The 27,776-nt window shown below is 43.3% G+C and overlaps 1 protein-coding gene across 3 annotated transcripts in view; it reads left to right on the top strand.

The window, feature by feature from the left end:
• Window positions 1-24,024, top strand: part of ALS2 (alsin Rho guanine nucleotide exchange factor ALS2) — a 52,401-nt gene extending 28,377 nt beyond the window's left edge. For all 3 annotated transcript variants that reach the window (XM_075284271.1, XM_075284269.1, XM_075284270.1), the window contains exons 14-34: window positions 2,790-2,921; window positions 4,264-4,392; window positions 5,921-5,991; window positions 6,962-7,028; window positions 7,381-7,580; window positions 10,101-10,166; window positions 10,285-10,383; window positions 10,491-10,655; window positions 12,412-12,523; window positions 13,770-13,847; window positions 13,933-14,066; window positions 16,506-16,670; window positions 16,897-17,014; window positions 17,855-18,012; window positions 18,452-18,580; window positions 19,849-20,025; window positions 20,536-20,581; window positions 21,250-21,311; window positions 21,442-21,591; window positions 21,684-21,780; window positions 23,045-24,024. In XM_075284271.1, the coding sequence (XP_075140372.1) occupies window positions 2,790-2,921; window positions 4,264-4,392; window positions 5,921-5,991; window positions 6,962-7,028; window positions 7,381-7,580; window positions 10,101-10,166; window positions 10,285-10,383; window positions 10,491-10,655; window positions 12,412-12,523; window positions 13,770-13,847; window positions 13,933-14,066; window positions 16,506-16,670; window positions 16,897-17,014; window positions 17,855-18,012; window positions 18,452-18,580; window positions 19,849-20,025; window positions 20,536-20,581; window positions 21,250-21,311; window positions 21,442-21,591; window positions 21,684-21,780; window positions 23,045-23,083 (2,394 nt within the window). In that variant the 3' untranslated portion in view covers window positions 23,084-24,024. The remainder of the gene's footprint in view (window positions 1-2,789; window positions 2,922-4,263; window positions 4,393-5,920; window positions 5,992-6,961; window positions 7,029-7,380; window positions 7,581-10,100; window positions 10,167-10,284; window positions 10,384-10,490; window positions 10,656-12,411; window positions 12,524-13,769; window positions 13,848-13,932; window positions 14,067-16,505; window positions 16,671-16,896; window positions 17,015-17,854; window positions 18,013-18,451; window positions 18,581-19,848; window positions 20,026-20,535; window positions 20,582-21,249; window positions 21,312-21,441; window positions 21,592-21,683; window positions 21,781-23,044) is intronic.
• Window positions 24,025-27,776: the final 3,752 nt, after the last annotated feature.

The following is a 27,776-nucleotide window of genomic DNA, read 5'->3' as shown; positions in this document are numbered from 1 at the left end:
CTGTCTTATTTTCGGGGGATATCTTATGCAGCGACTGGAACACGGGACAATCAGCAGCCATGCCGGCGCTTCCTTAGCGGAGGGCGGCATGACTGCTGGTTGTAGGTGGTCCAGGAGGTGAAGGGGGGGGTCTTATTTTTGGGGAAACAGGGTAGATTAGATTACAGAGTTTAGTATTATTTGCAGATATGGACACCCTGCTTTGTAAACCCTCTAACATGTCATTAATAAAGATATTGAATAGTAGAGGACCCAATACTGACCCTTGTGGCACCCCACTGGTGACTGTGACCCAGTCTGAGTATTTACCATTAACATGTAAGGGCGGGTTCACATCTGCACCCGGTCTCCGGTTTGTGGGTTTTCGTCTTCTGCCCAAGAAACTGGACAGGAGAAGGAAACCCGGCAGTCAGTGTCTGCCGTGAGCGTCTTCTGGTCTCCGCGGTAAAACCGCATGTCCAACTTTCTGTTGGGTTAAAAAAAACGGTTTTGCCACGGAGAGGCAGAAGATGCTCACGGGCGGTCACTTTCCAAACCCACTCGAGTGAATGGGTTTGAAAACTGACTGTCGGTTTCCGTCTCCTGTCCAGTTTCTCTTGCAGAAGACGGAGATCAGTGAGCCAGTTGTGAACCCAAATGCATATGTTTTCCCCAAGTCACAACATTCTCATTTTTCATACCAACGTTTTATATGGTAGTATATCAAAAGCCTTGGCAAAGTCCTGATACACCACTTCTACCACATCACCCATGTCCAGTCTAGAACTGACCTCTTCGTAAAAGCTGATCAGATTACTCTGACAGGACCAATTCCCCATAAACCCATGCTAGGCGTTATAAGATTATTTACATTGAAATACTCCAGGATAGCATCTCTTAAAAAACCTTCAAATATCTTTCCCACCACTAAAGTCAGACTTATTTGTCTATAGGTTCCAGGCTCACTTTTAGACCCTTTTTTGAATATTGGAACCAAATTTGCTATGTACCAATCCTGTGGAACAGACCCAGTCGCTACTGAGTCCTTAAAGAGGACCTTTCACATCCTCATCAATGCGCGGTATTATATACTGCTAGAAAGCCGCCATTCCCTATGCACTCCAGTACTGATGATATGGTTCCGATAATTTCACCACTGATATCTCCCACTGTCGGGGTCCGTGCACACAGAGTTTTTTTACGCTAAATCCGCCTCAAAATCGGCCTCCAAAAAACTATGTGAACTGACCCTCAGAAGGGTGGGCTGTACAGCCTTGCGTCATTACTGGGCTGTGAGGAATGCACCCCCCCCCCTTCCCCCCAGAAAGACCCAGCCAACAAGGCTACAGATATTAAGAAGAAGAAGAGGATGAGAAAGATAAGCATAAAAGGGGCAGTATCACCATGGCCGACAGTGGAAACCCTGCACAGGGTATAACGCTCAGGCCTACGAGGAAGGCCCAGAAGCGTCTGATATTCACTAGAGTGTTGATACGCTCCTTTCTAAGCATACTGTACCTGTGAATATTTACAGCCCAGTCATAACTAGAGTCCAGCCATGTCCCACTATGTCATATTTTTTTCCATCATTATCACTTCTAGTTCCTCCATCTTGTTAGTGAGATTTCTGGCATTCTACTTAAATGTGTTTATCCTTATTGGTACTTTTCTTCTGCCTACTGACTGTTCTCCACATCACCAAAAATTCTTAAAAATGTTTAACATAAAAATATGATTCAAACAATAGATCATTTCCTGGCTACACATTCCCTTTAAGCACAATAAGGACATCCTAGGACAAAGATGATCTTATTACAGGTTATGGTGTTAGGGAAATGGATTCCCAAATTGGAACCAGGATGCGCATGCTCTCTCTCGGTGAAAATATGATGTAGCACACATGACGAACATGAAAAGTGGATACATAGATAATAGATAACGCGCTTTGGGGTTTTCGGTGTTCTACAAACTCCAGCCCTTCATCAGATTTTGCAAGTAAACTATACTGGGAGCTGTGTGCCTGGGAAAACAACTGATCTGTGGGGGTTTCAACAGTGGCGCGCCATCGATCTAAAATTCATGGTCTATATGTTTTTTCGTTTACTGTCTTGCCATTTCCTTCTGCTGTCAGCCACATCTTATTTAGACATAAGATGTCCAATTCATCAAACTAGCTCTTCTCCAGACAAGACCCTTTGAATGTTCTTATTTTTTCAGTGAGTACAGAGATTCTGAGCAGTCCCAGTTCGCAATAGCCAGGTGAAGGGGAATAGAGGTGTTGTATTGCTTCATTCAGAGGCCTGAGCAATCCGCCTTTGACGTTATTCGTGCGTGGTGCATCCTATTATCACCGAGAGAGCACGCATCCTGGTTCCAATTTGGGAATCCATTTCCCTAACACCATAACCTGCACTCTGTCGACTCTTGTAGTCGTAAGTCTGTGGACACTCCCCACCACGCCCGGATTACTTAACGCTCACCAGTGAATAAAGCGTATGACTCACGTTTTACCCCAACGCCACACTAAAAGAGCACCCTGCTCAGCGACGGGTTCCTAAGGAGCGCGGCCATTCTTGGTCACCACTCCTGTTACTATGATCTTATTACAGACACACACTCACCAGCATCCCAACATACAAATCCACTCACTATATAAGAAAAGATGTTTCCCAAAACATGAGGACAAGATGGGCATTTATTTTCTCTGTTCTGACTGTTCAGTTTTGTCCTATATTTTACACTTTATTTCTGGTTCACCATCATGAGCCATGTCTCACAGTCTTCTCGTCTTCTATTATTGTGTATGTCAGTCCTCATCAGAATACAAAAAACTTCAAGACTCCAGCACTAGTTACGATGCTTTGGCCTTGTCTTTGAGTAGAAAGAAGAAGGAGGCTGAATACACCTTGGGATTCTGGAAGACCTTTCCAGGGAAGATGACGGTATGTCTCCAACCTTCTAATTCATGAGAAAAGTCTGCTTTATATTGTGTTATGTACCGTATATACTCGAGTATAAGCCGAGTTTTTCAGCACAGTTTTTGTGCTGAAAAAGTCCGCCTCGGCTTATATTTGAGTCATTACGGTAATACCGTACTTACAGACCCGGCATACAGACACGGGGGCTGGTGCCAGGCCGCAGCATCGCCACGCTCCTGGCAGAAGTACCGGAGCCTTCTAGCAGAAGTACCGTAAGTACTTCTGTAGTTTAAAATGAACAGCATCGCCATGGCTGCAGGCCCGGCACCCGCCCCGGTGTCTGTATGCCGGGTCTGTAACTACGGTAGCTGTAGTCTGTAGCTATAATGGCGCCGCTCTGCTCCAGAGCAGTCGCAATTAGAATCGGCACCTCCACTGTAATTCTTACAGTGGTAATGGCGGAGTTACAGTGGAGATGCCCTCCGCTGCGAGGAAGCAGCAGGCGCCGCCATGCCCTCAGAGAGAGGAGGGAGCGGATGTGACCGCTCTCTCAAATGCGGCTCTGAAGCGCTGAGGGAGATCCCCGACCGCCAGAGCTGAAGGGGGGATCCCCGGCAGGAGTGCAGACCTAAAGGAAGACCTCGGCTGTCGGACCTGAAGGGGACCTGCCGCTGGCAGAAGCGCTGAGAGGAAATCCAGGCAGCCAAGTCTGCCGGGAATTCCCCTCAGCGCTTTTGCCGGCAGCCGGCCACAGAGGTCTTCCTTCAGGTCCACGCTCCTGAAGTGTCTGTGTGCACTGTCTGCTCTATGTGTATGGATAGCAAAGGCTGCTGTATTGATGACTCGTCTCTGCTGTGCATACACATAGAGCAGACAATGCACACAAACACTCCCGGTGCACGGTCTAAGCTCATTAGCATATGAATAAAAACAGACTTATACAAAATCTGCTGAGGCAATTTACATACTAAAGGTATGTGTGGAATAGCATTTCTAAAGGCTATGTAAGCATGTGCTTTTCTAAAAATGACTTTTCCCAATGATAGAGCCCCTTTAAAAGGAATGGGGACTATATAGGAAGCCCTTATACTTCTACTATCTGCTCAGACTGTGGCGGAGAAAACACAGCAAAATCTGCAACAAAAAGCTTCCTCATTTGAGCTCAGTCTACAGTCTCCGAAAATTGCTCCTGTCACATACATCCTCCAGTAGCCGATGTGTTTGGTACTTTGTGCCAGCAGTGTCCATGCAATCTACATAAATATGATTATACTATACGATGATAGCTTATATATTGTATGCTGTTGGGTTGCTTTGTTTGTCTTTTTTATTTTTACTGAAATCTTTTTTTTTTTTTGTTCTGCAGGATTCATTGAGGAAACCAGAAAGACGTCTGATCTGTGAAAGCAGCAACCGCGGCCTCTGTTTGCAGAATGCTGGGCGCTTTTCTGTCAACTGGTTCATTCTTTTCAATGATGCCCTGGTTCATGCCCAGGTGCGATAATATAACAAGAATGGCAAAAAGGGGAAATGTGGCTTGGAATTTGCGGCCTGGATTTGTTAGATATATGAATTGTTACATCTGAAATGGTCTGTGTTTCACAACCAATTTTGGGGGAATTGGGTGGGGGTGGATTTTTTTAATTTTTTAACTTGTTTAAAATGTTTTTTAATGGAATAGACAATCAAAAAGATGTGGTCTCTCCAACTTTGGAAGCAGTCAAGGTTTCATAGAATTTCTTGACTCAGGCTTTTTGTGAAGATGCACTTGCCCAATCTATTGTAAGTAAAAAGTGAGTTTTTCTAGGAAATAGTGGCGGGAGGGTCTGTTGAGCACTGGCCATGTCTGATGGGCAGTTGCACAAGTGTAGACTACAACAAATACAAAGTCCAGTTTTATTTTAAGAGTATCAGATACTCTAGACCAGGGGTGCATACACTTTTTCAGCGTGTGAGCTACTTAATTAGGTGACCAAGGCAAAAGATCTACTTGGGTGGGCTTGTGGGCGGGGCGGGCGTGTCTGTGGGTGGGGCCAGGCATGTGGGCAGGGGCTGGGCATGTGGGCGGGGCCGGGTGGATTGTGAGAGCTGGAGACAGCGGTGTTCTGTGGCCGCCCAGGGATCCCCAGTGTCTGTTTGTTCACAGCGCAGGCTGAGAGTTATTTCTGGACACTGGCAGGCTGGGGCTGCGGGAGCCCCGCCTGCCAGTTTCCATAGATGACTCTAAGCCTGCACTGTGAACAAGCAGACACCGGGGATCCCTGCATCCCGCGATCTACCCATATGTCCTTTGCGATCTACCAGTAGATCGCGATCGACATATTGGGCACCCCTGCTCTAGACCATAGGTGTAAAACTCTGGCCTGCAGTGAAATTCTATTAGGCCCACGAGAACATACCAAATATCTACTATTTGTTGAGTAGATCAGAGTGTAGCAAACTGTATTAAAGGGGTTGGCCAGGCAACATTGGACAACCCTTTTAACTTTTAAATTAGCCGGGCAGTGAAAAAAAAATCATATTCTGTTGTCCACGATGCTCTGGTATCCTCTTGGCGCAGTCCAGTCCTTCTGCTGAACAGGTCTCTTCTGGAGTTCTGCTTATTAGCCTCAGCAGTCACGTGACCGCTGAAAGCCAATCAGAGGCTTCAGGGGCACTCTGGAAGAGACTCGTTCAGCAGAAGAATCAGACGGCACCGGGAGGACACCGGAGCATCGGTAACAGGTGAGTATAATTTTTTTTTTTACACTGCCGAGGCTGAATTAAAATTTAAAGGGCTTGTCCCGTTTTGCCTGGACAACCCCTTAAAGTTTGTTTCCATCTGAAAAGGTTCGTAGTTATATCTGATGAGAAGGAAAAAACTTCCTCAATTGTAGACATTTTTTTCAAAAATATTGAGGCCGCCCCGCAACTTTGTCCAAGTTTTTAATTTCGATCCACTGTGTATTTCAGTCTGCGACCCCTGCTCTAGACTGTAAGTAGTCATTGTTTTATCTATGCCATATTTTTCACTCTTTCCGCAGTTCTCTACACATCATATATTTCCCCTTTCTACGCTGTGGGTGGAGCCTGTATCTGAGGACATTATCGGGATGTGGGTATTGTTGCAAAAATCTATTTGTTTTGTGTTCTAAAAATGAGCAAGATGTCTGTTTGGTTTACTGAGGCAGCATCCTCGGGGATATTAAATGGCAGTGCTTCGATTTTGGACGCTGGCCATGTATCCACTTTAATGTTTTACTTCCTCCTCTAATGTTTTATATTTCAGGCCTCGCGTTGGTAATTAACCTAAATCTGGCAGAAAAAAAAGCACTTTAAATAGACGCAGAATTGTGTTGACAATGTTAACCAAAAACAGTCATAAAAAAAAAAAAAAAAGTGTGACTATTTTAGGCAGTCTCGTACATTTGCTTTTACATGCTCACATGGTCCCTAAATCTGTAATGGAGTGATTTTCATTCACTGAAACCATATAGATCTGTCACATCTCCTTGTGTGATTTTTATTTTAGCAGCTGTAGGTATATGAGCACACACTTTGTAATTTAGTAAAAAAAAAAAAACCCTCTTCCTACATCATATTAGAGAGTCAAAAAAAGGACGTCATTTGCTCTGGAGGACCCATCCTGTTCTGCATGACACATAGTTCATTGATTTGAATGTAAACAGTGCAGTACTTAATTTCTCCTGTGGAGGCACTGCAGGGAAATTGAACACTTACTGCCAGCTGATCACAGGGTACAAGTAAGACAAATTTGTATCTGCATATTACAAAGGAACCCTTCTAGCAAGTAGACATTATCCAAAGCAGAGGACCTCTTTAAGTAAAAGCATTTATTTTCCATTATATTACATATTTTTTGCTGGTTTTCTCTTGGAACAGAGAGTTTGAAGGAGAATTAAGGCAGTAGACATGCATGAACACCACTCTGTTAAAATAGGGGAACTCGGGACCCTAGGTCTCATGATCAGTGGCAGTCTTATTCCCACCACGCAGGCACTCGTTGTTTTCGGGACATTCATTTTTAATGGTGCATTTCTTCATATGTTATATGTTTCTTTCAGAAATGGTTTAAAGATCACAACCCCAGAGGAACAACTGACGTTGGTTGCTTTGTCACCACAAGAAAAGGTATTATCTGTAATAGTATGTTTTAGTTTTCTGCTACTGATTATTTCACGCCTGAATCTATGTGTAGCACTAAGTATATAGTAGTTTCTATTAGAACTTGTTAAAGCCCTCACAGTTCCCAAACAATCATTGTTGTTCGTTTCTGCATAATTCGGCTCTCTACTCAGGTGGGTGGTCCAAGACTATCCTCTCCAGCCAGAACCGCCCACCTGACAGCAGATGGCTTATTTACCATGATAGTGACAGCACTGATTGCTCAGGAATGTTGGGGGCTAGAGAAAAGAATTGGTTATATTAATAAATAAATAAATCCATGTTGAATAATAGTGCGGTTTTCTCTTCTTTTCTGCAGACTAAGTGGCTTCGAGCAATAAGCCAGGCAGTAGACCAAGCTCTTCGGGGAGTTTCTGAGCCTTCACCTACCACTAGTGGAAGCATTATAAGACAGGATCCTCCGCTATCACGGAGCGCTAAATATACCTTCTACAAGGATGCACGACTCAAAGATGCCACATATGAGGGCCGCTGGATTAGTGGAAAGCCACATGGCAGGTATATCTGTTCACACTTTATTATTCATTTATTGGCTTTACCGTATATACTCGAGTATAAGCCGACCCGAATATAAGCCGAGGCCCCTAATTTTACCACAAAAAACTGGGAAAACTTCAGAAATTAAAATGGTCGGAGTTTTTGGGTGCAGTAGATGCTGGGTGATGGGAAAGGGGAGGGGGTGTTTTGGTTGTCTGTCTGCCCCTTCCCTGAGCTTAAGGACTCAGGTTTTTTTCCCTCACTTGGAATTCACCCTGGCTGAATATAGGGGATCTGCAGTGCTCCTATTAACCCCTTCCTGATGGAACAGGAGCACTGCAGGTACCCTATATTCAGTAGACCAGGCACTTTCAGACACAGGGATACCTAATGTGTTTGTGTTTCACAGTAATTTTCTACTTTTATATGTATTCTAGGGAAAGGAGTGATTTAGAACTTTTATTTTATTTTTTTATTATATTTTTTTATCACTATTTTATGGGACATTCTGTACATTACTATTGTGGGTGGTCATAGACCCCCCTCCCAAAAAAATAATAAAATAAAATAAAAAATGTTTTTTTGCTTGACTCGAGTATAAGCCAAGGGGGCCTTTTTCAGCACAGGAACTGTGCTGAAAAATTCGGCTTATACTCGAGTATATCCAAAAGCATGATAATTGTCTTTGTATGGATCTAGCTCCAGTGTGCGGAGGGATGGGAAATTACATGTCAACTGCACTGGGTAAAAGTAGCTGTAGACATTTGGATGTATTCCGCAGATGCAGACAGTTTCAGCAATTTATTGGGTACCTAAATTTTTGTGACCAATTTCATAATTTAATTGAGCAGGTGACAATAGTAAGCTTTGTAACATATTTTATTAACTAGAAATGCTTCTGTTCTTTCCTTCCATCCTGCCTCTGCACTGATCACTGTCACTGAATACACTGTCCATTTATGTACTCCATACACAAGTTTTAAAGCTTATTCCATTGACATCTTTGGAGCAAGGAGAAAGGCCAAGCTGACCAAAAGGAAAGGTCATGTGACCAGCCTAAAGCTTTTATTGATGAGGGTCTTCTCAAACCCCAAAGCTGGTTTATCATGTGAAATATTATCTAGCTCTGGGAAGTTGAAAATTTGCCACTTTAAATCATGTTTCATCTCTCTGCTTTCTGTTACTCATCCTTCTACACCCTACTACTCTCCATTGACTTCCATAAACTTGAGCAGTAAGCGAGTACAGATTTCATCAGTGCAGGGGAAATACAGAGAGAAAAAAAACGGGAGAAGCATTTTTCTTTATATCCAAAATTTACTATTATCACCTGCACTATTGATTTAGAAAATGTGTCATAAAAGTTTAGGTATGTTTTCAAGGATTTATATTTTAATGGATCATTCTAAGGATAGGCCATAAATATCTGATTGGAGGGGAAGCCCATGCAAGGATCCAATTGTATGGGGTCACCTCCACCACCTGTATTATATACAGCATGGAGCTGGAAGCAGTCTTCTCCGGTCCCAGAGTAGTGTCCCATTGTCAACACTGTAGGTCAGCTTCCATTGACTTCAGTCCCAAATCTGAAATTACTGCACCGTGTCACTGTACAGGGACCAGACCCAAATGCGTCTGTCTCAGAGCTGGTATAGTTTGGGTTTTGGAAGTAGCTCTGTACAGCTGATCTTTGCAGCAATCGGCTTTCAGGCCCCCACTGTTGATATATTTATGGCCTATCCTAAAGATAAACCATAAAAAAACAAATCCTGGATAATCCCTTTAAAGAGGACCTTTCATGGATTTAGACACAGACAGTTATATATACTGCTGGAAAGCCGACAGTGCGCTGAATTCATCGCACTGCCGGCTTTCCCGATCTGTGCCTTAAAGAGGACCTTTCAAGGTTTGGGGCACAGGCAGTTCTATATACTGCTGGAAAGCCGGCTTTCCCGATCTGTGCCCCGGGTAAAGTGCTATCAGTCCCGGTACTGTAGCTCTTTACAGTCAGAAGGGCGTTCCTGACAGTCAGTCAGGAACGTCCTTCTCCACAGCAGCGCCTATCACGCTGTACAGTGTGAGTGGGGAGGAACGCCCCCTCCCCTCCTGATAATACTCGTCTATGGAGGAGCACTGTGAGTAGAGGGAAGGGGTGTTCCTCCCCGCTCACACTGTACAGCGCGATAGGCGCTGCTGTGGAGAAGGACGTACCTGACTGACTGTCAGAAACACCCTTCTGACTGTAATGAGCTACGGTACTGGGACCGTATATAGACAGTATATAGAACTGCCTGTGCCCCGGACCATGAAAGGTCCTCTTTAAGGTGTGAGTGGTGATTTCCGCTTCTCATGTTTTCTCAGTAATTTATACCACTCTTTGGGAAAGCAGATGGTCAAATTATGGTACATGTACAATCCAAACCCATTGATCTATATAGTGAACCTCACTGACTTAGATCTTTCACATAAAAAAGGTGTTTGAGTTTGCGTCATGGCTATGTCAGATTATTGCGAGGTACTGATACCCCCTGTTGTTTTTAGAGGGACATTGAGCTGGCCAGATGGAAGAATATACACAGGGGATTTTAGGAATGGCTTGGAGGATGGGTAAGTGGAAAGCTACAAAATATAGTCTTAAATTATCAAGATGGCAATTATTGGAAGTTTACCAGTGGCCTATGGCAAGGCAGGGATACTGACTGTAACATACATTGACTTTTCTCAGGTATGGGGAGTATATCATCCCTAATAAAGCCTTAAAAAAGAATGACCGCTATCTGGGACACTGGAAAGATGGCAAAATGTGTGGTCAAGGCACTTTCTGGTAAGATGCAATGTAGTTAACAAAAAGTAATGCTAATGGTGTTTCCTCTGCCCTCAAACATGATTACAGTAACCCGGCTGTTTCCGCTATTTCACTTTCTATCGCAGGTATGCAAATGGCGAAGTATATGAAGGCTGTTTTCAGGACAATAACCGCAATGGACATGGGCTTCTTCGCAGTGGCAAATTGACCTCCTCATCTCCTAGTATGTTTATCGGGCAGTGGGTAATGGATAAGAAGACTGGTTATGGAGTATTTGATGATATCACCAGGTAATTTACATATTGCAGATTGTCATTTTATTTTGGTATTTCTGTTCTGCAGATTCACTCATTGTTGGCAAGATCTACATCCAGTTTACTGTCTGTGGATACTGACAACTTCCCAATATATCGGCAGCATACAGATGTGGTTTGGGATGCCAAGTTTGGCCATATAGGTTTAAATGATATTGAATTTTAATTAAATTCTCTCATGTACCCTATATTTACATACATGCTCATAGGGAACTGTCACTCACTCTATAGAAAGCTGCACGCACAGGCTCACTATCAGCCAGATAAGCGTGTACTTGTTTCTCTAAGGTACGACATTAAACCTATATATTGCCAAGCTCAGATCCCTAGTCCTACAGCACATAGAGCTCGTGACCGATGTCCTCTGTGGTCTTATGATCAGATTTTACAAAAGGTCAGCTGGACTGATAATAAACTGATAATAAAACGTGGCGCGTGACACTTATAATATTGTAAATGGAAAAACATTTACAATATTATAAGTGTCACGCCCCACGTTTTATTATCAGTCCAGGTATTACTATTCTGTCTTCAGCTTCTGTTAACAAAAAGCAGAAAACCGATATGTAACTGAAAAGTATATGGACGCCTCGAGTTAAATATTTTATGGCGTTTTCGTCTATTCACCCTCTCTCAAAGCTGTAAGCTTTAGTGATGTTGATATTGTATTCTAGTCTATCAGATCTTAAGTTACATGTACATGACCAGTGAAAAACGTATGGATGGATGGCGTATATGTGCCATCTGTGCTTTCCATGGACCATTGACATTTGAATGAATAAGCCCAGACCACAAAATGGACAGAAATAGGACCTGCCCTGATTTTTGTGGGCTGCAGAAATCATGATTGTGTGCGTGGGGCCATAGAAATGAATGGGTCAGTGTGCTATCTGCCAAAAAGCAGCAGACTGATGAAAAATACAGTCCTATGCATGTAGCCCTACACCAGGGGTGCTCACACTTTTTCAGCGTGTGAGCTACTTTATTAGCTGACCAAGTCCAAAGAGCTACCCACTTCTTGTGGGCGGGACCGAGGCGGGCCTGTGGGCGGGGCATGTATGTGGGCGGAGCGCGAGAGCAGGAGACAGCGGCGTTCTGTGGCCGCCCAGGGATCCCAGCTGTCTGCTTCTTCACAGCGTAGGCTGAGAGTTATCTCTGGACACTGGCAGGCGGGGCTGCGGCAGCTCCGCCTGCCATTGTCCGTAGATGACTCTCAGCCTGCGCTGTGAAGAAGCAGCACTCCAGCCCCCTCCATCCCTAAGAGCGGCCTGCAAGTGTCTGGAGTGCTTGTTCACAGCGCAGGCTGAGAGTCGACTCTCAGCCTACACCGTGAACAAGTAGACACCGGGGATCCCTGGCTGCATCCCGCGATCGACCCATACGTCCTTTGCGATCAACCGGTAGACTGGTAGCATTTTTCTTTTTTTAACCTATTTTCATTTCATTTCCTTTCCTTTCTTTTTATGTAAGGATCTCCTCAGAAATATCTATTTAACCATTTAATATAAAACTTCTAGGTTTCAAAGATATGTTTGGATAGCTCCGGGCTACAATACCTAAATTTTTAAAGCGCTACAGTGGCAGTATGGCGTGGAAAATGCTTAGTGATAGACCTGTGTATGTCCTGGTTTGTCTGGAAATGAAGCTAACATAAAGGATGGTCTCTGACTCCGATTCCATCAGTCTGTACATGATTGTGTACCTTAGTAATAATGATTTCTTCTTTCACCAGAGGAGAAAAATACATGGGAATGTGGCAGGATGATCTACGGCAAGGCAATGGGCTTGTTGTGACTCAGTTTGGATTATATTATGAAGGAGCCTTTAGTCTAAATAAGATGATGGTGAGTTATAGGAACACTCAACCTAGAAATAAATGATAAAAATCAAGAAATGTTTATGTCCTCACAGTGTTCATCCTAAAACAATCAGTAGTGCAGAAATCTTACAGACGATCCTGGATAATCGTCTTGTGTTCCATTTTTTGGATGGTGACCGATTGACAATATGGGACATAACACTTTTTGTCCTACCAGAGACAGGGCAGAAATGGGAGTCCTCTGCTTCAGCCAGTTGTCTTACAGCCTGACACAAGACTATGAAGAGTAGGGGGGGGGGTCATGGCTGATCCTCTGGGACGCCAAGAGAAGATTTCTTTATATAGTTCTCAGTGATGATTAAAATGGTTTCTATTTTTAATGTTCATGCACTATGTAGATATGTCTCTCAAGATAAACCTACACATGGATTTCTCTATCTGGCTGTGTGTCCATGCTATTTTCCTTTCAGGTCAGGGTTGGGGATTCTTATCACAAAACACTTAAAGGGGCTCTATCATTGGGAAAAGTCATTTTTAGATAAGCACATTCTTGTATAGCCTTTAGAAATGCTATTCCACACCTACCTTTAGTATGTAAATTGCCTCAGTAGATTTTGAATAAGTCAGTTTTGATTCATATGCTAATGAGCTTCTCCCTGTGCATCCGAAGTGTCTGTGTGCACTGTCTGGTCTATGTGTATGTACAGCAGAGACGAGTAATCAGTACAGCAGTCTGTACAACATACCCATAGAGAATAGCCTAGAGGAGTGCATGGTGAGACTTCTGGTGCACAGAGAAGGCTAATTAGCATATGAATAAAAACGGACTTATTCAAAATCTACTGAGGCAATTTACATACTAAAGATAGGTGTGGGATAGCCTTTCTAAAGACTATGCAAGGATGTGATTAGCTAAAAATGACGTTTCCCAATGATAGTGCCCTTTTAACAGTGTTATAGTTGCCACTATTTTTATTGCATCAGCCGCCACGTAGTGAATTGTATGTGTGTAAATGACGTCTTTCTCTATGTGTAAGGCTTGTTTCAGATGATTGTGTTCTATCTAGTAAACACAGTCCGACATATGAGATCTTTACTTTCAGCTTCATTGTGGGTCTTCTGTCTCATACGTAAATGAGTACAGGACAGACCACTATGATGTAGTGTGTTTGGTTTACCTGACCCTTGAGTGGTCTGCCCATCACATAGACCGTATTTCCGGAGCTCCACATGTCCCATCTGATATGACCTTAAATCTCTGTGTGTTGTAGGGAACTGGCGTTCTTCTCTCTGAAGATGACACTGTTTATGAAGGAGAGTTTTCGGATGACTGGACACTGAATGGGAAGGTGAGATTTACTTTTTTTTTTCAGTCTGTAACCGCCATGACTTGCTGTATCCTTTACAACTTTTTCCCTGTTTTCTTTTTTAAAGGGAGTTCTCAGAATGTCCAATGGAGATTGCATTGAAGGCGTTTTTAGTGGCGAATGGGGAACTGGTATTAAAGTCAATGGCCTCTACATAAAACCAAGCTTGTATGAAGGGGAGAAGGAGGAAGCCAAGTCACTGTGAGTCCCAATATGTTATTGGTGTAATCTCCTTTCTTGCATATGCTTTGAAGTTTACTTTCTTATTCTTTGTTCACACTTGCAGCGTACTATCAGTTCTTCTAGTCCAGGGGTGGGCAATTAATTTTCCCATGGGGCCGTATAAGAAATTGAAACTATGCTAGAGGGCCGTGCCACGACAAATTTAGCTCCACCCACTTCTACGTTGACTCTGCCCATTCCCGATCATCTTTCCATGTGCCCCCACACAGTACAATCCTCCTACAGTCACCCGTACATTATATGCCCCCACGTTGTAATATTCCCTTCCAACTGCCCCACAGTATTAAGTCCCTCTCCTGGTGCCCCAGTATAAACTGGTGGAAACTAGAGGGGACACAAAACTGGAGCAGCTGGAGGGGGACATTAATAGTGGGGGTAGTTGGAGGGCGGCAATAAATTGACAGCTGGAGCGGGACATGAAACTGGGGGCAACTAGAGGGGGACATTAAAATCAGGAAGCTGGAAGCAGACATTAAACTGTAGGGGTAGCTGGATGGGGACATTAAACTGGGGGCAACTAGAGGCAGACAGGTCCCCCTACAGCTTCCTCCACAGTTTAATGTCCCCCCAGTCTGTGCCCTCTTCATCTACCCCCAGTTTCATGTCCCCCCCTGCATTTCTCCCTCAGTTTCATATCCCCCTTTATTTTCCCCATTTCATGTCCCCTCCCCCTCCATCTCTCCCCCAGTTTCATGTCCCCCCTCCATCTCTCCCCCAGTTTCATGTCCTCCCTCCATCTGCCATCTCTGCCCTAGTATAACATTCCCCTTCCATCTCTGCCCCTAGGTTACTGAGACACACACACATATATAGACAGACAGACAGGCACATATAGACACACACACACATATAGACAGGCACACATATAGACACACACACTCTCTCTCTCTCCCCCCTGCAGCTCACCTTACATCTCTCATCATCATGACACGCTCCACATCTCCATCTTCGGCCGGCACTAAGACACGCCCCCCTAGACACCCCCCCCCCCCCCTTAGACACGCCTCCCTAGTCAAAGCTGTGCGGGCCGGACTGAATCAGTCAGAGGGCCGGATATGGCCCGCGGGCCGGACTTTGCCCAGGTCTGTTCTAGTCTGTCACAGAACCAGAAGAACATATAAAAGGGTCTGTCACGGGATGGTTAGAGTCTATACTATAGGCCATGTGTAATATATATTTCATGTGGAATGTATTCTCTAACCTGTTGTATACATCAATGTGTAGTTGGCTGATTGGGGTCTAGTGTGTTAGCACATTGTATGCAAATACCTCTAACTAGTGAGGACCAGTGAGGACAATGGGTGGAGATAATCTGATCAGTGTCTCCAAGAAGATGTTGGATGGTGCATTGTCCATAGTAGACAGGGAGTCTGCTCTCCTTGGTATAGGTGAGGGGGGAAGGATCTGTGCACAGCTCTGCAGAGAGCCAGGATTTAGTTACAGGAACAAGGAGCCAAAGCTATCATTGGATTGTGACTTCTGTGGACTTATTGTTATTACGGTTGATGTGACCGCCGCCGGCTACTAACTTTGTGGATTACAATAAATTGCTGTTGTCTCCCGACCTCTTGCGTCCGTGTTGATTCAAAAGACCATCCGGAGGAAGACGTATACCTTTGCTCCGTGACAGGGTCCATCAAGTGAACAGCAATGGCTCCTGAGGAATCCCATTGACCATAATGGGGTCCATCAGGTGTCCATTACTGTTTAACAGACATCCTAAGACAAAAAAGCCGTTCTTGTAGGATGTTTTCATATGGGATTTCTGCCAAACTCTGCTCTTCTAACTCTCCAACTCCTATGAGAAGACCACTTCTAAACCTAGATTTTTGTGACAGATTTTCAATTCCATCATATATTATGAATACCATCCTCACAAAAGACTAAAGATGAGCGAATAATATTCGAAACTCTGTCTTCGAATACCTCGCTCCATAGGAATGAATGGAAGTGGCTGGTGCTTAACCCCTTAGTGTTTGGCCGCTTCCATTCATTCCTATGGGAGCGAGGTATTCGAAGCTAGAGTTTCAAATACTATTCGCTCATCTCTACAGAAGACCTCTTTTTATACCGTTTGGGTGGGTTCACTATAATATACGTTCTGTAGTTTTACTTCATTTTTAATGCTCTAGATAGAAATAATGGGGCACCTCTACTTATTTCCTAGTTCTTCTAATTCTCTGTCCATAGCCTCTCTAGAATATATTCTTTCCCATACGTTATCCATCTACATTTTTCCTACTCGCATGTTTCTGAAGATGGCTGATTTCCACCATATGGCCAATGTGCAACCACTGTGTAAAGCCCACCATGGGCTAATTCACACGGGCCCACTTATAAGCAAGTTTGTGCTTAATCCTATTACTTACCTATATCTTTTTTTTTTTTTTTTTGCAGTAAGCTGGGCTGTCTTTCAGTACCAGCTGATGACAAGTGGAAGGCCATCTTTGAAGAGTGTTGGAGACAACTTGGCTGTGAGTCCCCGGGGAAAGGAGATCCACAGAAAGCCTGGGACAACATTGCTGTAGCAATTACAACTAAGAGGCGCCAACAACAAGACAGGTCAGGCTTTTCTGGACAGCTTTTTTCTTATTATTCTAAATTGTGCCGTTCTTCCTTCTGGAATTGCATTAATAAATGAACTGCTTTACCATTCCTTTTCACGATTGGCATTTCCCTTTATGTTTGGACATTGTCAACATTCTCAATTTTCCTCTGCAAGCCCACTGGACAATACACAGTATCTGAAATGCTGTTTGTTTCATTGAATGTCATTTTTCTTTTACAGTCCAGAACCTCTGAGTCGATCCCATACACACATGCTGGAGAGTTTGGAACGAATTCCACAGCACAGCGGCACTTTCACCATGGAGAAATATGAGAAGATTAGATCGTATTTGATCAATGTAAAACATTTTTCTATTTTATTTTTTGTGTGTGTGTTGCAGGGTTTTAGTCTGTACTGTACATGGGCTTTTATACAGATTAAGGCTTCACTTTAAAGGGAACCTGTCAGAAGAGCGTTCCTCTCTACACTGCTTTCACTAGACATTAGATTACCTGCTGTGCTTTCTAAAGGCGTCCTCCTTAGGAAATATATGCACTGTATGCTGCTGGAGATGTGAAGAGTCAACCTGGCTGTGTCTTTAACGCACTTGATTTCCCGGCCTGAGAACAGGGCACGTCATCACAAGACTGTATGAAATCCCACACTTCACAATTGTTTTCTAATTCTGTTCTCCTTCTGACAATATGGTGGCTTCAGGCACATACATAGTGTAGTAATAAAGCTGGGGTGTGGTAGCATGTGCCAAAAGCTGCAAGCCTCTCAGAAGGGGAGAAGAATAGACTATGGTCTATTATCCATGACATTAGTCAAGCCTGTTTGAGTGAGGTTAGTGCTTGACCAACTTGATTCTTTCCATGAGCATCCCCTCTTCCTTTACTCCAGCGTGATAACCAGACAGCGTTTAAAATGGCAAAATACGGGTTCTACTCCATTTGCTAAAGACATTTTAACAGGTAATCTATAAGCTAATGGCGGTGGTTTGGAGAGTAAAAAATCATTTGACAAATTCCCTTTATTATAACTATTAAAGGTAAAAGTAAATTCTACACAGTATGCGTAAAATGCATTGTAAACTTGTGTTTCTTTGTTCTGCTGGGTTTCTTGGGCAAGAATCATAACATCAGTATCTTGTCTTCCCCACCCGTTATCTTACCTTCATCATTTTCCCCACCCCTAGGCTTGTGAAACCCCAATGCATCAGCTAGGCCGGCTTGTGGAAACCTTGGTGGCGGTGTACAGGATGACGTATGTAGGAGTAGGTGCCAACCGAAGACTTTTACAAGAAGCAGTAAGAGAGATTAAATCTTACCTGAAAAGGATCTTCCAGCTGGTGAGGTAAGGTCTCCGCTTTATTAATGGCTATGGCAATAATGAAGGAAATAAAATGTATTGTATATTTGTGTGTATGTATATGTGTTGTATATGGATACATAGACATTACATAGGTGTAGTTCACCTTGATGGGTACGCGATCTGCCATACTTGTATGCTGAAAAGGCACTGCCCCGAATTTGGTTTCATAACTGTTTAATTTCATAACAGATTTTTATAACTTCAGACTTTATCTGCAGGGTATTTGGAGCTCTGTATCAGGAAACAATGTTTCAACCGGTTAAAGAGTAAACTAAGAAATCAGAACAGAATTTTCATACCTATAAACAACATGATTGTGTCAATTCATCCGAAACCTTCAGATTCATGTTTGTGCATTTTTTTGGCTGTAGGTCCATTGTTGTACCTGTTTGAAGCCATTATATGTTCTGTTATTTTCCAGGTTTTTGTTTCCTGATCTCCCTGAAGAAGGTAGTACAATTCAGCCATCAACCACTCTCAAGGAATCCCCAGACAAGCCTCATATCTGCAATGGGAGAACTGGGCTGGAGCCCGAGTCTCCTGAACCGGGGTAAACTAACTGTAAAGCTAAAAATCTTTAGTTCAGACAAGTGTTACTACAATATCCTCACTACATAGAACATTCTCCTTTATTAAAGGGTTGTTAGGTGAATTTTGGACCGACCAGTGGTGGTGTCCTAAATGTGCATTTAGCATTGCTGTTCTTTCTGGGGTTGATTAATAAAACACCCTCATAACTTGCGGAGTCTGATGTTCTCATTGAACCCCACTTTGGGGATCCTGGGGCCTGTGCGCTTCTTTTGTGAAACCGGGGCAGGACACTTCTGCTTCCTTGCGCAAGAGCTGAATATCAAACACACTAAAGCAGGATTGTAGTGCTCTGGCTTCAGTACTCGCACACTAAAACTATCAGTAAATATTAGGGTGTTTTAGTAAATAACCATGGGGCAGACAAGCATGCTAAAGCAATTTGGGGCCACTGAACTATAAGGACCTGGTATGGCAGCGAGGAACGCCCCTCCCCCCAGTACTCTTATATGGTCAAGTACTATCAGGAGGGGAGGCGTTCCTCAGCGCACTCACAGTACAGCGCTATAGGAAACGTCCTTCTGACAGTGAAGAGCTACAGTACCGTCACCAATAGCTCTTCACCGGGGGCACAGAACCTGAAAGTCGATAGTGCGCTAAATTCACGCATGTGCCCCAGGAGGTGGAAGGTCCTCTTTAAAGGGGTTTTGAGGTAGTGAAACTTACAGGTTTCTCTCACTAACGCTAGGTTCACACCTGCGTTCAGCCTTCCGTTCTGTGCTTTCCGTCTTCTGCATGCCAGAAGACGCAAAGCACAGACCGGGTCCGGCCATGAGTGGCAGTGAGCGTTTTATGCTCTCCGCCGCGAAACCGGATTTTTTAATCCGGACACAGAGTGCTGCATGTCCGACTCTGTGTCCGGATTATAAAACCTGGTTTCGCGGCGGAGAGCGCAAAACGCTTACTGCCGCTCACGGCCGGACAGCTCTCTCACCCATTCATTTGAAAGCCTCCTGCAGGTTTCCGTATCCTGCTCTGTTTTATGCAGGAAACGGAAAGCTGAAGTACGGAGTGCCGGGCGCAGATGTGAACGAGCCCTTACCTCAGCACCAACATAATCTGCAGCACTTTACAGACTTTTGCATCACTCACTGTCCGCAGCAGCCCTCACAATATAAATGAGTGACTTTGGAGTGTGGAAGGAAATCCGCAAAATTTGGATGTTTCAGATATTTCTGTGTCATTGTTTGAATCGATGTTGATTACGAAGTTGTTTTTTTTTTAATGTAGGTATGTGGTGACTAGTTCAGGACTACTCCTTCCTGTGCTGTTGCCCAGATTATACCCACCCCTGTTTATGCTGTATGCCTTGGAACATGAGAAAGAAGAAGATGCATACTGGGAATGTGTCTTAAGACTGAACAAACAACCAGACACAGCACTACTTGCATTCTTGGGCGTTCAAGAGTAAGTATCATTAGAGATACTTCTTACTATAGTACAGTCATACTTGTCCGTAGTCTTGGGGCGGTAGTGCAAAAGGGGCAAAGTTTATTCTAACTACCCAAACATGCCCATTTTGGGTTATTCCTGGGGTTGGCCTTATATGTTGGTAAACAGTGTACAATAATGTCTGCATGGCTCTAGGGAGACACATCTGAATATGTTTAGCTTTAGGGGCAATCTTTCCTTTCTACGATGCGAGTAGATAACTGCGCTATTTCTGTAGCGTGTTATATAATACTAGATAAATAGAGATCAAATGTAATAGCAATGATGTATTCAGTTATTCCTATAGGTCTGCTCTTGAAGCAAATATCTGCTGACTATCTATATTATAAACTTATTGGTACGTTGGTTAAATGGAAGTCTGTCACCAGGATTAGTGTCTGTCATATTATTATAATAATTTGTCAGGCAATATATCATTGAGAAAGATGTAATATATGTCTATATTCTTTTCATTCACCTTTGCAGAAAATTCTGGCCCACCAGCATTAATTTCTTGGGTGAAAATAAAAAGGTATGGAAAATCTTATGTAATATTATTACCGCTGTCCCTATATCTTTATCTTTGTCATGATCTATAAATTCACTTATAAAATGTACATATACAGTCTTACATATAATACATGCTAAGGAAGTGTAACTTCTTGACTAGTTACTTCTCCTGTCATACGCTAGGTGGAAAGGGACTAAAGTTGGCCGTACCTGTTAAAGAGCTGTTGGCCAAAATTCCCCCACATGTATGCACATAGGCGAGGCAGAAAGGCAGATACTCCACTGCCAGATGCCAATTCAGAAGGGCTTCATAGTGGTCTTGGTACATAGGGCCTTATGTAGCCAAAAAAGCTAAACTCCCCAGCCTCCTGAGCCTCATTGTGTGATGAGATTTACACACTTTACAGCATCTGAGGATATTTCTCTACATCTACCCTTGCATTTTGCAAGGTGTTTGAGCGTACATTGCCTTGTGACTATATCTAGTTGGCATTTTTTGTACAAATGCCTACATATAACTGTTCATAGGACGTTGTATGAGTTTTACATTACACTGCCTTTCCATGCTACATAGTGACTTCCGTACTCAGGCTAAAGTAACCACAAGAAGTCTTGTTACTTCAGTGTAGCTTTTTATTTAATGGCGGACACATTCTATTTGTATTACAATATACTTTTTTTTTTTTGCAGGTTTTACCAAGCACTAAGGATTCGTGTTTTGCTTCAGCAGTGGAGAGCCTGCAGCAGATCAGGTATTACCCTCTGTTATATGGCTTAGTAAATAAGATACCCATTGAAGCGATGTTATCACTATTGTTTGTAGCAGGATAGATGTATCTTGGCTCATCTTAGTACAATATTTGTCTTCCTTATTGTTTGCAGCACTACATTCACTCCAGCAGACAAACTAAAAGTCATCCAGCAAACGTTTGAGGAAATCACCCAGGAAGCACAAGAAGCGCACAAGGAAGGATTCCTCTGGTCCATGGATGAGTTGTTCCCTGTTTTCCTTTATGTTGTCTTGAGGGCCAGGTCGGTCTAATGTGAATGCACCTTTAACCCCTATCTTTGTAATTCCCTCTGTAGCTTAGTTTTCAAGTGTTTTTCTTCTCTCTACTGCTCAGGATACGGAATCTGGGTTCGGAGGTGCATCTAATAGAAGATCTTATGGATCCATATCTGCAGCATGGGGAACAAGGAATTATGTTTACTACACTAAAGGTGAAAAATACATGGACTTAGCAATTTGTAAAATATCTAGTTTCTGGCAATAGGATTTAGGCTTGGGGTTCCATGGTGAAATTGGGTGTGACACATTATACATCCAAAGGTCCCAATGTAGAAGTGTTGAAAGCAGTGGCGTAACTAGGAGTAGCGGGGCCCCGTGGTAAACTTTTGACATGGCCTGAAAAGACCCCTGAGTATAATAATAGAGTTTGTGGGGCCCGCGGCGTCACTTACAGATCCCAGCTACTGCCAGGATCGGTAAGTAAATAGGGCCTGTTACTGGCTGGAGTAACTCCAGCTGGTAACGGGAGAAAAAAAAACGCAGCGGTAGCGGCTGTTGCCGGGCCCCTGATGTCCCGGGCCCTGTGGCAGCCGCTACCACTGCTACCCCGGTAGTTACGCCACTGGTTGAGAGTACACGTGGTTGAGTGGCAACTTATAAACTACTACCCCATGGTCACAAGACCTCTGTGGACATTCACTTTCATTACCTGTGAAGAAGACCGCGTTGGACCGCAATCTTTGGCCATGTGATATGTGTTAAAACCAAAGTTGCCATGTACCCATTGCCCCCTGTACCCATTGCCCCCTGTACCCATACCTCCCAACTTTTGAAGAACCAAAAGAGAGACAAAATGTGTGGCTTGCTTCAGCCGCGTATGTGTTCAACTCAGATCTGTGTCCTCTGGACGCAGATCTGAGTTGAAACAGGACATACAATGACTGCTGCTGGCGCCAGGGGGCCGGCACACTGTGGCGGGCCAAAACCGGGTGCCCCCCCCCATTTTTAAATTTAGCCGGGCCCCTGACACCAGTAGCAGTAGTACAGGCCTATCGGCGGCCCTGGTACAAGTCCATAGGTGTAAAACGTTGACCATTTGCAAGCTACAGATGCCTTTCTTTTTAACATTTTCTGTTCTTTAATGCAGTTGTCCCATTGCACCACCACCTGCCCCACATGTCCTGTTTAGGCATACACCACTTTTAACCCATTTGAACCATCCATGGTTTGTGTGGTAGATTTAAACTTTTCATGTATTTCATGGTGGCCATTCATTTGAATGGCTGATATACTATTCTGCACTTTTATGTAGTGGCACTTTACAAGAAATATATGGTAGACAGAAACTTCCTGCGAGAAAACCACATCAGTGTGAAGGAAGGGAGAAGCTACATCTGCAACACTTAAGATCTGCGTACACATCCTTTATCATTGAAACATACAAATAACCTGTATTTCTATTTAATCTCTTTGTAGGCTTGCTATTACCAAATCCAGCATGAGAAGCTCCACTAGATGTTGGCAGAGCCTAAAGTTTTATTCTTAGACAAGTTCTTTCTTTGAAATTCCAAGGACATGGCAAGGCTCAAAAGAAAGCGTGTATTGCATATATTGAGTATTAAAAGACATTTTCAAGTATGGTATTCCAGCAAGATGCTAGCTCTCTCTTCTCCAACAGAGCTGCAAGTGTATATTGTTAATATTTCTAACTGAAGAGGTGACATTTTATGATCGTATTTAATAATTTTAGTGAAAGAGCATTAAAATGTGACTGCCGAGCTGATGCTTAGAGAGTACAGAACATGGCGGATATCAATCTATACTGGATGATATAACGCTGGTTCTTAATGCTGCTCCCTATGATGTCTTAGCCTGGACAGTAGAGAAATGTGCATGTTCTTGACACAATGCTAAAAAAAAAAAGACTGTACAGTATAATGAATACAATATTGCCCAAAAGCAAAATGAATCCCTTCCAGTGATAAAGCAGATCTATATAACAGGAGGCTACCTGCGAGAACAAATATGGGCTTGCAGTGGTTTTTTTTTATATCTTACGTCTTGTTTTAATCTGTATTTTGAGGTTTACAACACAATCTATTGCCTTTTTTGACCATTTTCACTCAGTTGCCATTGAATTTTTAAAAAGGTTTCCATGAGCATGATCTTCCAGGGAAGATCACCACCTTGGCTCCGCTCCATTAGGACAGAGCTGTGATCCATGATCACAACTTAGCTTCAGTATCTTCAGAGATTCCAGGATGGTCTGAAACCCACCAACTGCCATCATCCTTGAAGTTCTGTCTCCTTATATTGGCTGCATCTAAAAGAGACAATTTTTATGTCATTGTCGCACATATACTGAGGAGAGTAAGCTTTAGGCTCTAAGCACATGAATGTGTGCCTAAGCGATCCTATCATTAAAACGCTATTTTTTGTGACTAACACGTAGGAATAGTCTTAAGAAAGGCTATTCTTCTCCTACCTTTAGATGTCTTCTTGAGCGCCGCCATTCGGTAGAAATTCTGGTGTTCGTCTGTATGCAAATGAGTTCTCTTGCAGCACTAAGGGCGGGCCCCAGCGTTGAAACAGTACTGGGGGCATCCCCAATGCTGCGAGAGAACTCTCCAGCGCCGCCTCCATCTTCTTCAGGAACGGCCTCTTCACGTGTCTTCTTCCAGCGCTGGGGGTCAATCTTCTAGGCCTCGGGCAGAGCCAATTGCCCATGACCACAAGAGAAATGGCCACTTACGCAGTAAGTAAGCGGCCATTTTCTTGTGACCTGTGGGCATGCGCAGTCGGCTCTGCCCAAGGCCTAGAAGTTTGACTCCCAGCGCCGGAAGAAGACACGGGAAGAGGCCGTTCCTGAAGAAGATGGAGGCGGCGCTGGAGAGTTCTCTCGCAGCATTGGGTATGCCCCCAGTGCTGTTTCAACGCTGGGGCCCGCCCTTAGTGCTGCAAGAGAACTCATTTGCATACAGACGAACACCAGAATTTCTACCGAATGGCGGCGCTCGAGAAGACATCTAAAGGTAGGAGAAGAATAGCCTTTCTTAAGACTTTTCCTACGTGTTAGTCACAAAAAATAGCGTTTTAATGATAGGATCCCTTTAACAGCTAGTACACTGACCTATTATTTTCTTAGGGGCCTATACACACTATCATATTGTATCATGAGTCTGTGTAGAGGGGTCATGAGCCTGGGGACAAACTTGGACAGGTCTTATTTCTGTCTGGTCTCATTTATAAAGTGCATTGGTTCGTGGAGGTCATGCAAGGCACACAGATATCATCCATGTGCTGTCCAAACCATTTTCTCCCTAACCCATACCTGCACACATTCATGTAGACTTAGTAAGGGAAAGCCTACAAGGTCACTTTCAAATGTTTTGATCGTTAGGAAAATGAATCAGACCTTTTATTGTTATGACTAATCATGAGCCATAAATAAGTAATTAATAGGAGACGTGTTGATCCCATATGGGGATTAATCTACATCTTTACCCTTTGTTGTCTTATTATTTATGCCCTTATTTAATTGTAAGGGAATTGCCACTTCACTGGGACACTGTAAATTTGCCATCACCAAAGATCCATCATTGTGTACAGCTAAACTGAGTAGAGGTCTGGCTGCATAAAGACTAGGTTATAACCGTAATATCTATTGACTTGCTAGGCTTGACTATACAGTTCTATGTATAGATAAGGTCATAATTATGGAAATATTTTGACATATGGTCACATATAGGAACTGCTTAATGTTGGCCTGATCCAGACTAAGGCTAGGTTCACACCTGTGTTGGAGACTCTGCTGCAGATTCCACCTAAAATACTTAAATATAGTATATATAGTCTATTGGGTCTGCAGGTAACCGCTTATTTAGTGGATGGGCTCTGTCGGTCCCCAATTTTACTACATATTTTGTATACTTACAGCTGGGAGTAGTGCTTATTGTCTGTCTATAGGGAGTTATACAGCTTGATTCTTTCCATATTTGGGGCATCCTTTCGGACCAGAGTCGAGCTGTATAGAGCCAGTCAGACCTCTGCACAAACTAAAGTATTTACCGTATATATTCGACCCGAATATAAGCCGAACCCCCTATTTTACCACAAAAAACTGGGAAAACTTATTGACTCGAGTATAAGCCTGGGGGGCTTTGAAAATTTAAAAAATTAAAATGGCCAGAGTTTTTGGAGGCAGTAGGTGCTGGGAAAGGGGGGGGGGTGTTTTGGTTGTCTGTCTGCCCCTTCCCTGAGCTTGAGGACTGTTCCCCCCACACACACACACACTTGGAATTCAGCCTGGCTGTATATAGGGTATCTGCAGTGCTCCTATTAACCCCTTCCCGACGGAACAGGAGCACTGCAGATCCCCTGTATTCAGTAGACCGGGCACTTTCGGACACAGGGAGACCTAATGTGTTTGTGTTTCACAGTCATTTTCTACTTTTATAAGTATTCTAGGGAAAGGAGGGATTTAGAATTTATTTTTTTAAAGCTTCTTTTTCCTTACACTATTTTATGGGAGATTCTATACATTGATATTGTGGCTGATCATTGACCCAGCCCACCTCCTTAAAAAAAAAAAAAATAAAATTTTTTTTTTTTTTTTTTTTTTTTGCTGACTCGAGTATAAGCCGAGGGGGGCTTTTTCAGCACAAAAACTATGCTGAAAAATTCGGCTTATACTCGAGTATATACGGTAAGTTAGTCTTAGACTTTGTTCACACCTGCACATTGCCATGACGCCATGTTGAATTCATTGTGTGACGGACTCAAAAATTAGAATTAGGATCTTTGTCCTGGTTTCTATCATTTTACTGCAAATCTGTCAAATCTGATGGAACTGCCTCCAAGGCAGATGTGAACTCCGCCTTATTGACATTGTTACATTGGCACATCCAGGTACGTTTGGATGTTTGTTATATCAGTATTGCATAAAGTATTACGATACTGCTTTTTGGGCAGATAAAAGTCAAATCTTACCCTGTACATTTATGAAATAAACCTAAAAACTGATCCGTGTAAATATATACACCAAGTGATGTATGTGTAAGGATTAGCAGGTGTTTTTGCTACCTGCTGAGATACTTTTTATGGCATGTTCTCCGCACCTATGTGAATGTGAAATACGCTCATTTCTTCCAAATGTAAGCACTGGATGTAAATCATATAATTTATGGAAACAGTAGGGGAAAATTCAAGAATAATACATGGCAAGGATTATGTAGCTTTCGTTGTGTATTTCTACAGTATTTTATATGTATTCTTACAACCACTCTTTTAAATAACTTATCACTTTACTGTAGGGCAGGTGGTCAGTGGGGTTTCCAGCAGTGAGACCCCCATCAATCACAAACTTATTAACCCCTTGGTAAGTAGTGGAGTCAGGCTCTACTTAGACCATGCGTCAAATCCTCTTGACGTATGCCAAAACACTGGGGGTTCTGCCATGAAAATGATTTATCCTTTCGCTACGTTGCACATTCAGGCTGACTGGTAGTGGACGGTGCTCCAATTGGGCTCGTTCACAAGGGGCAAGAGACGCCGAATCCACCTCAGAAGTCTGCCCCCTCACAATAGAGGTCTATGTAGATCGCTAGCTTAATTTTTTCCGTGTGCGGTATGTTCCAGCTCACGGAAAAAAGAAGCGAGCTGCCCTTTCTTCAAGCGGATTCATTTGGGCCTACTCTGGAGCGGGAAGCCGCGATTGTCGGAAGTCACGGCAGGCGCATTTTGGTCCTATTCTGACGCAGCTTCCCGCATTAGAATCAGGACCAATATACGCGGTCCCGTGCCCCGTGTGAGCAAGGCCTTTCGCTACAATGGGAAGGTCGGAGATATCTGATTACCGCATGTGCTCAGGCTGAATAGAGCGTAGAAAAGGACCTCGTGTTCTCGCCTCATGGCATAACCTCTTTAACTATAGAAATCACACAGTCAGTTACACTATGCAATACAGAGGCATCATGCAAAATAAAATAGTACTGCGCACAGTATACTTTTTATCTTCTGTTTGTTATGCTATGCATGCAAGTCTACTTTACATTGCAGAGATCCAACATACATTGTAAACGCAGTGTGCATGGAGTCTTGCTGGCTTTTACACCAAATACATTCCCTATTGTAGAAATATCTCATCCATTGCTGATAGATCAGATGTTACATCTGTATGTATTCAGCTAGTAGCCTTCTTACTGCAGAA

Source organism: Leptodactylus fuscus, chromosome 8 (genome assembly GCF_031893055.1).
Source record: "Leptodactylus fuscus isolate aLepFus1 chromosome 8, aLepFus1.hap2, whole genome shotgun sequence".
In the NCBI taxonomy this organism is placed as follows: Eukaryota; Metazoa; Chordata; class Amphibia; order Anura; family Leptodactylidae; genus Leptodactylus; species Leptodactylus fuscus.
The sequence above is the reverse complement of the archived record's forward strand: the minus strand, read 5'-3'. Positions and strand labels throughout refer to the sequence as shown.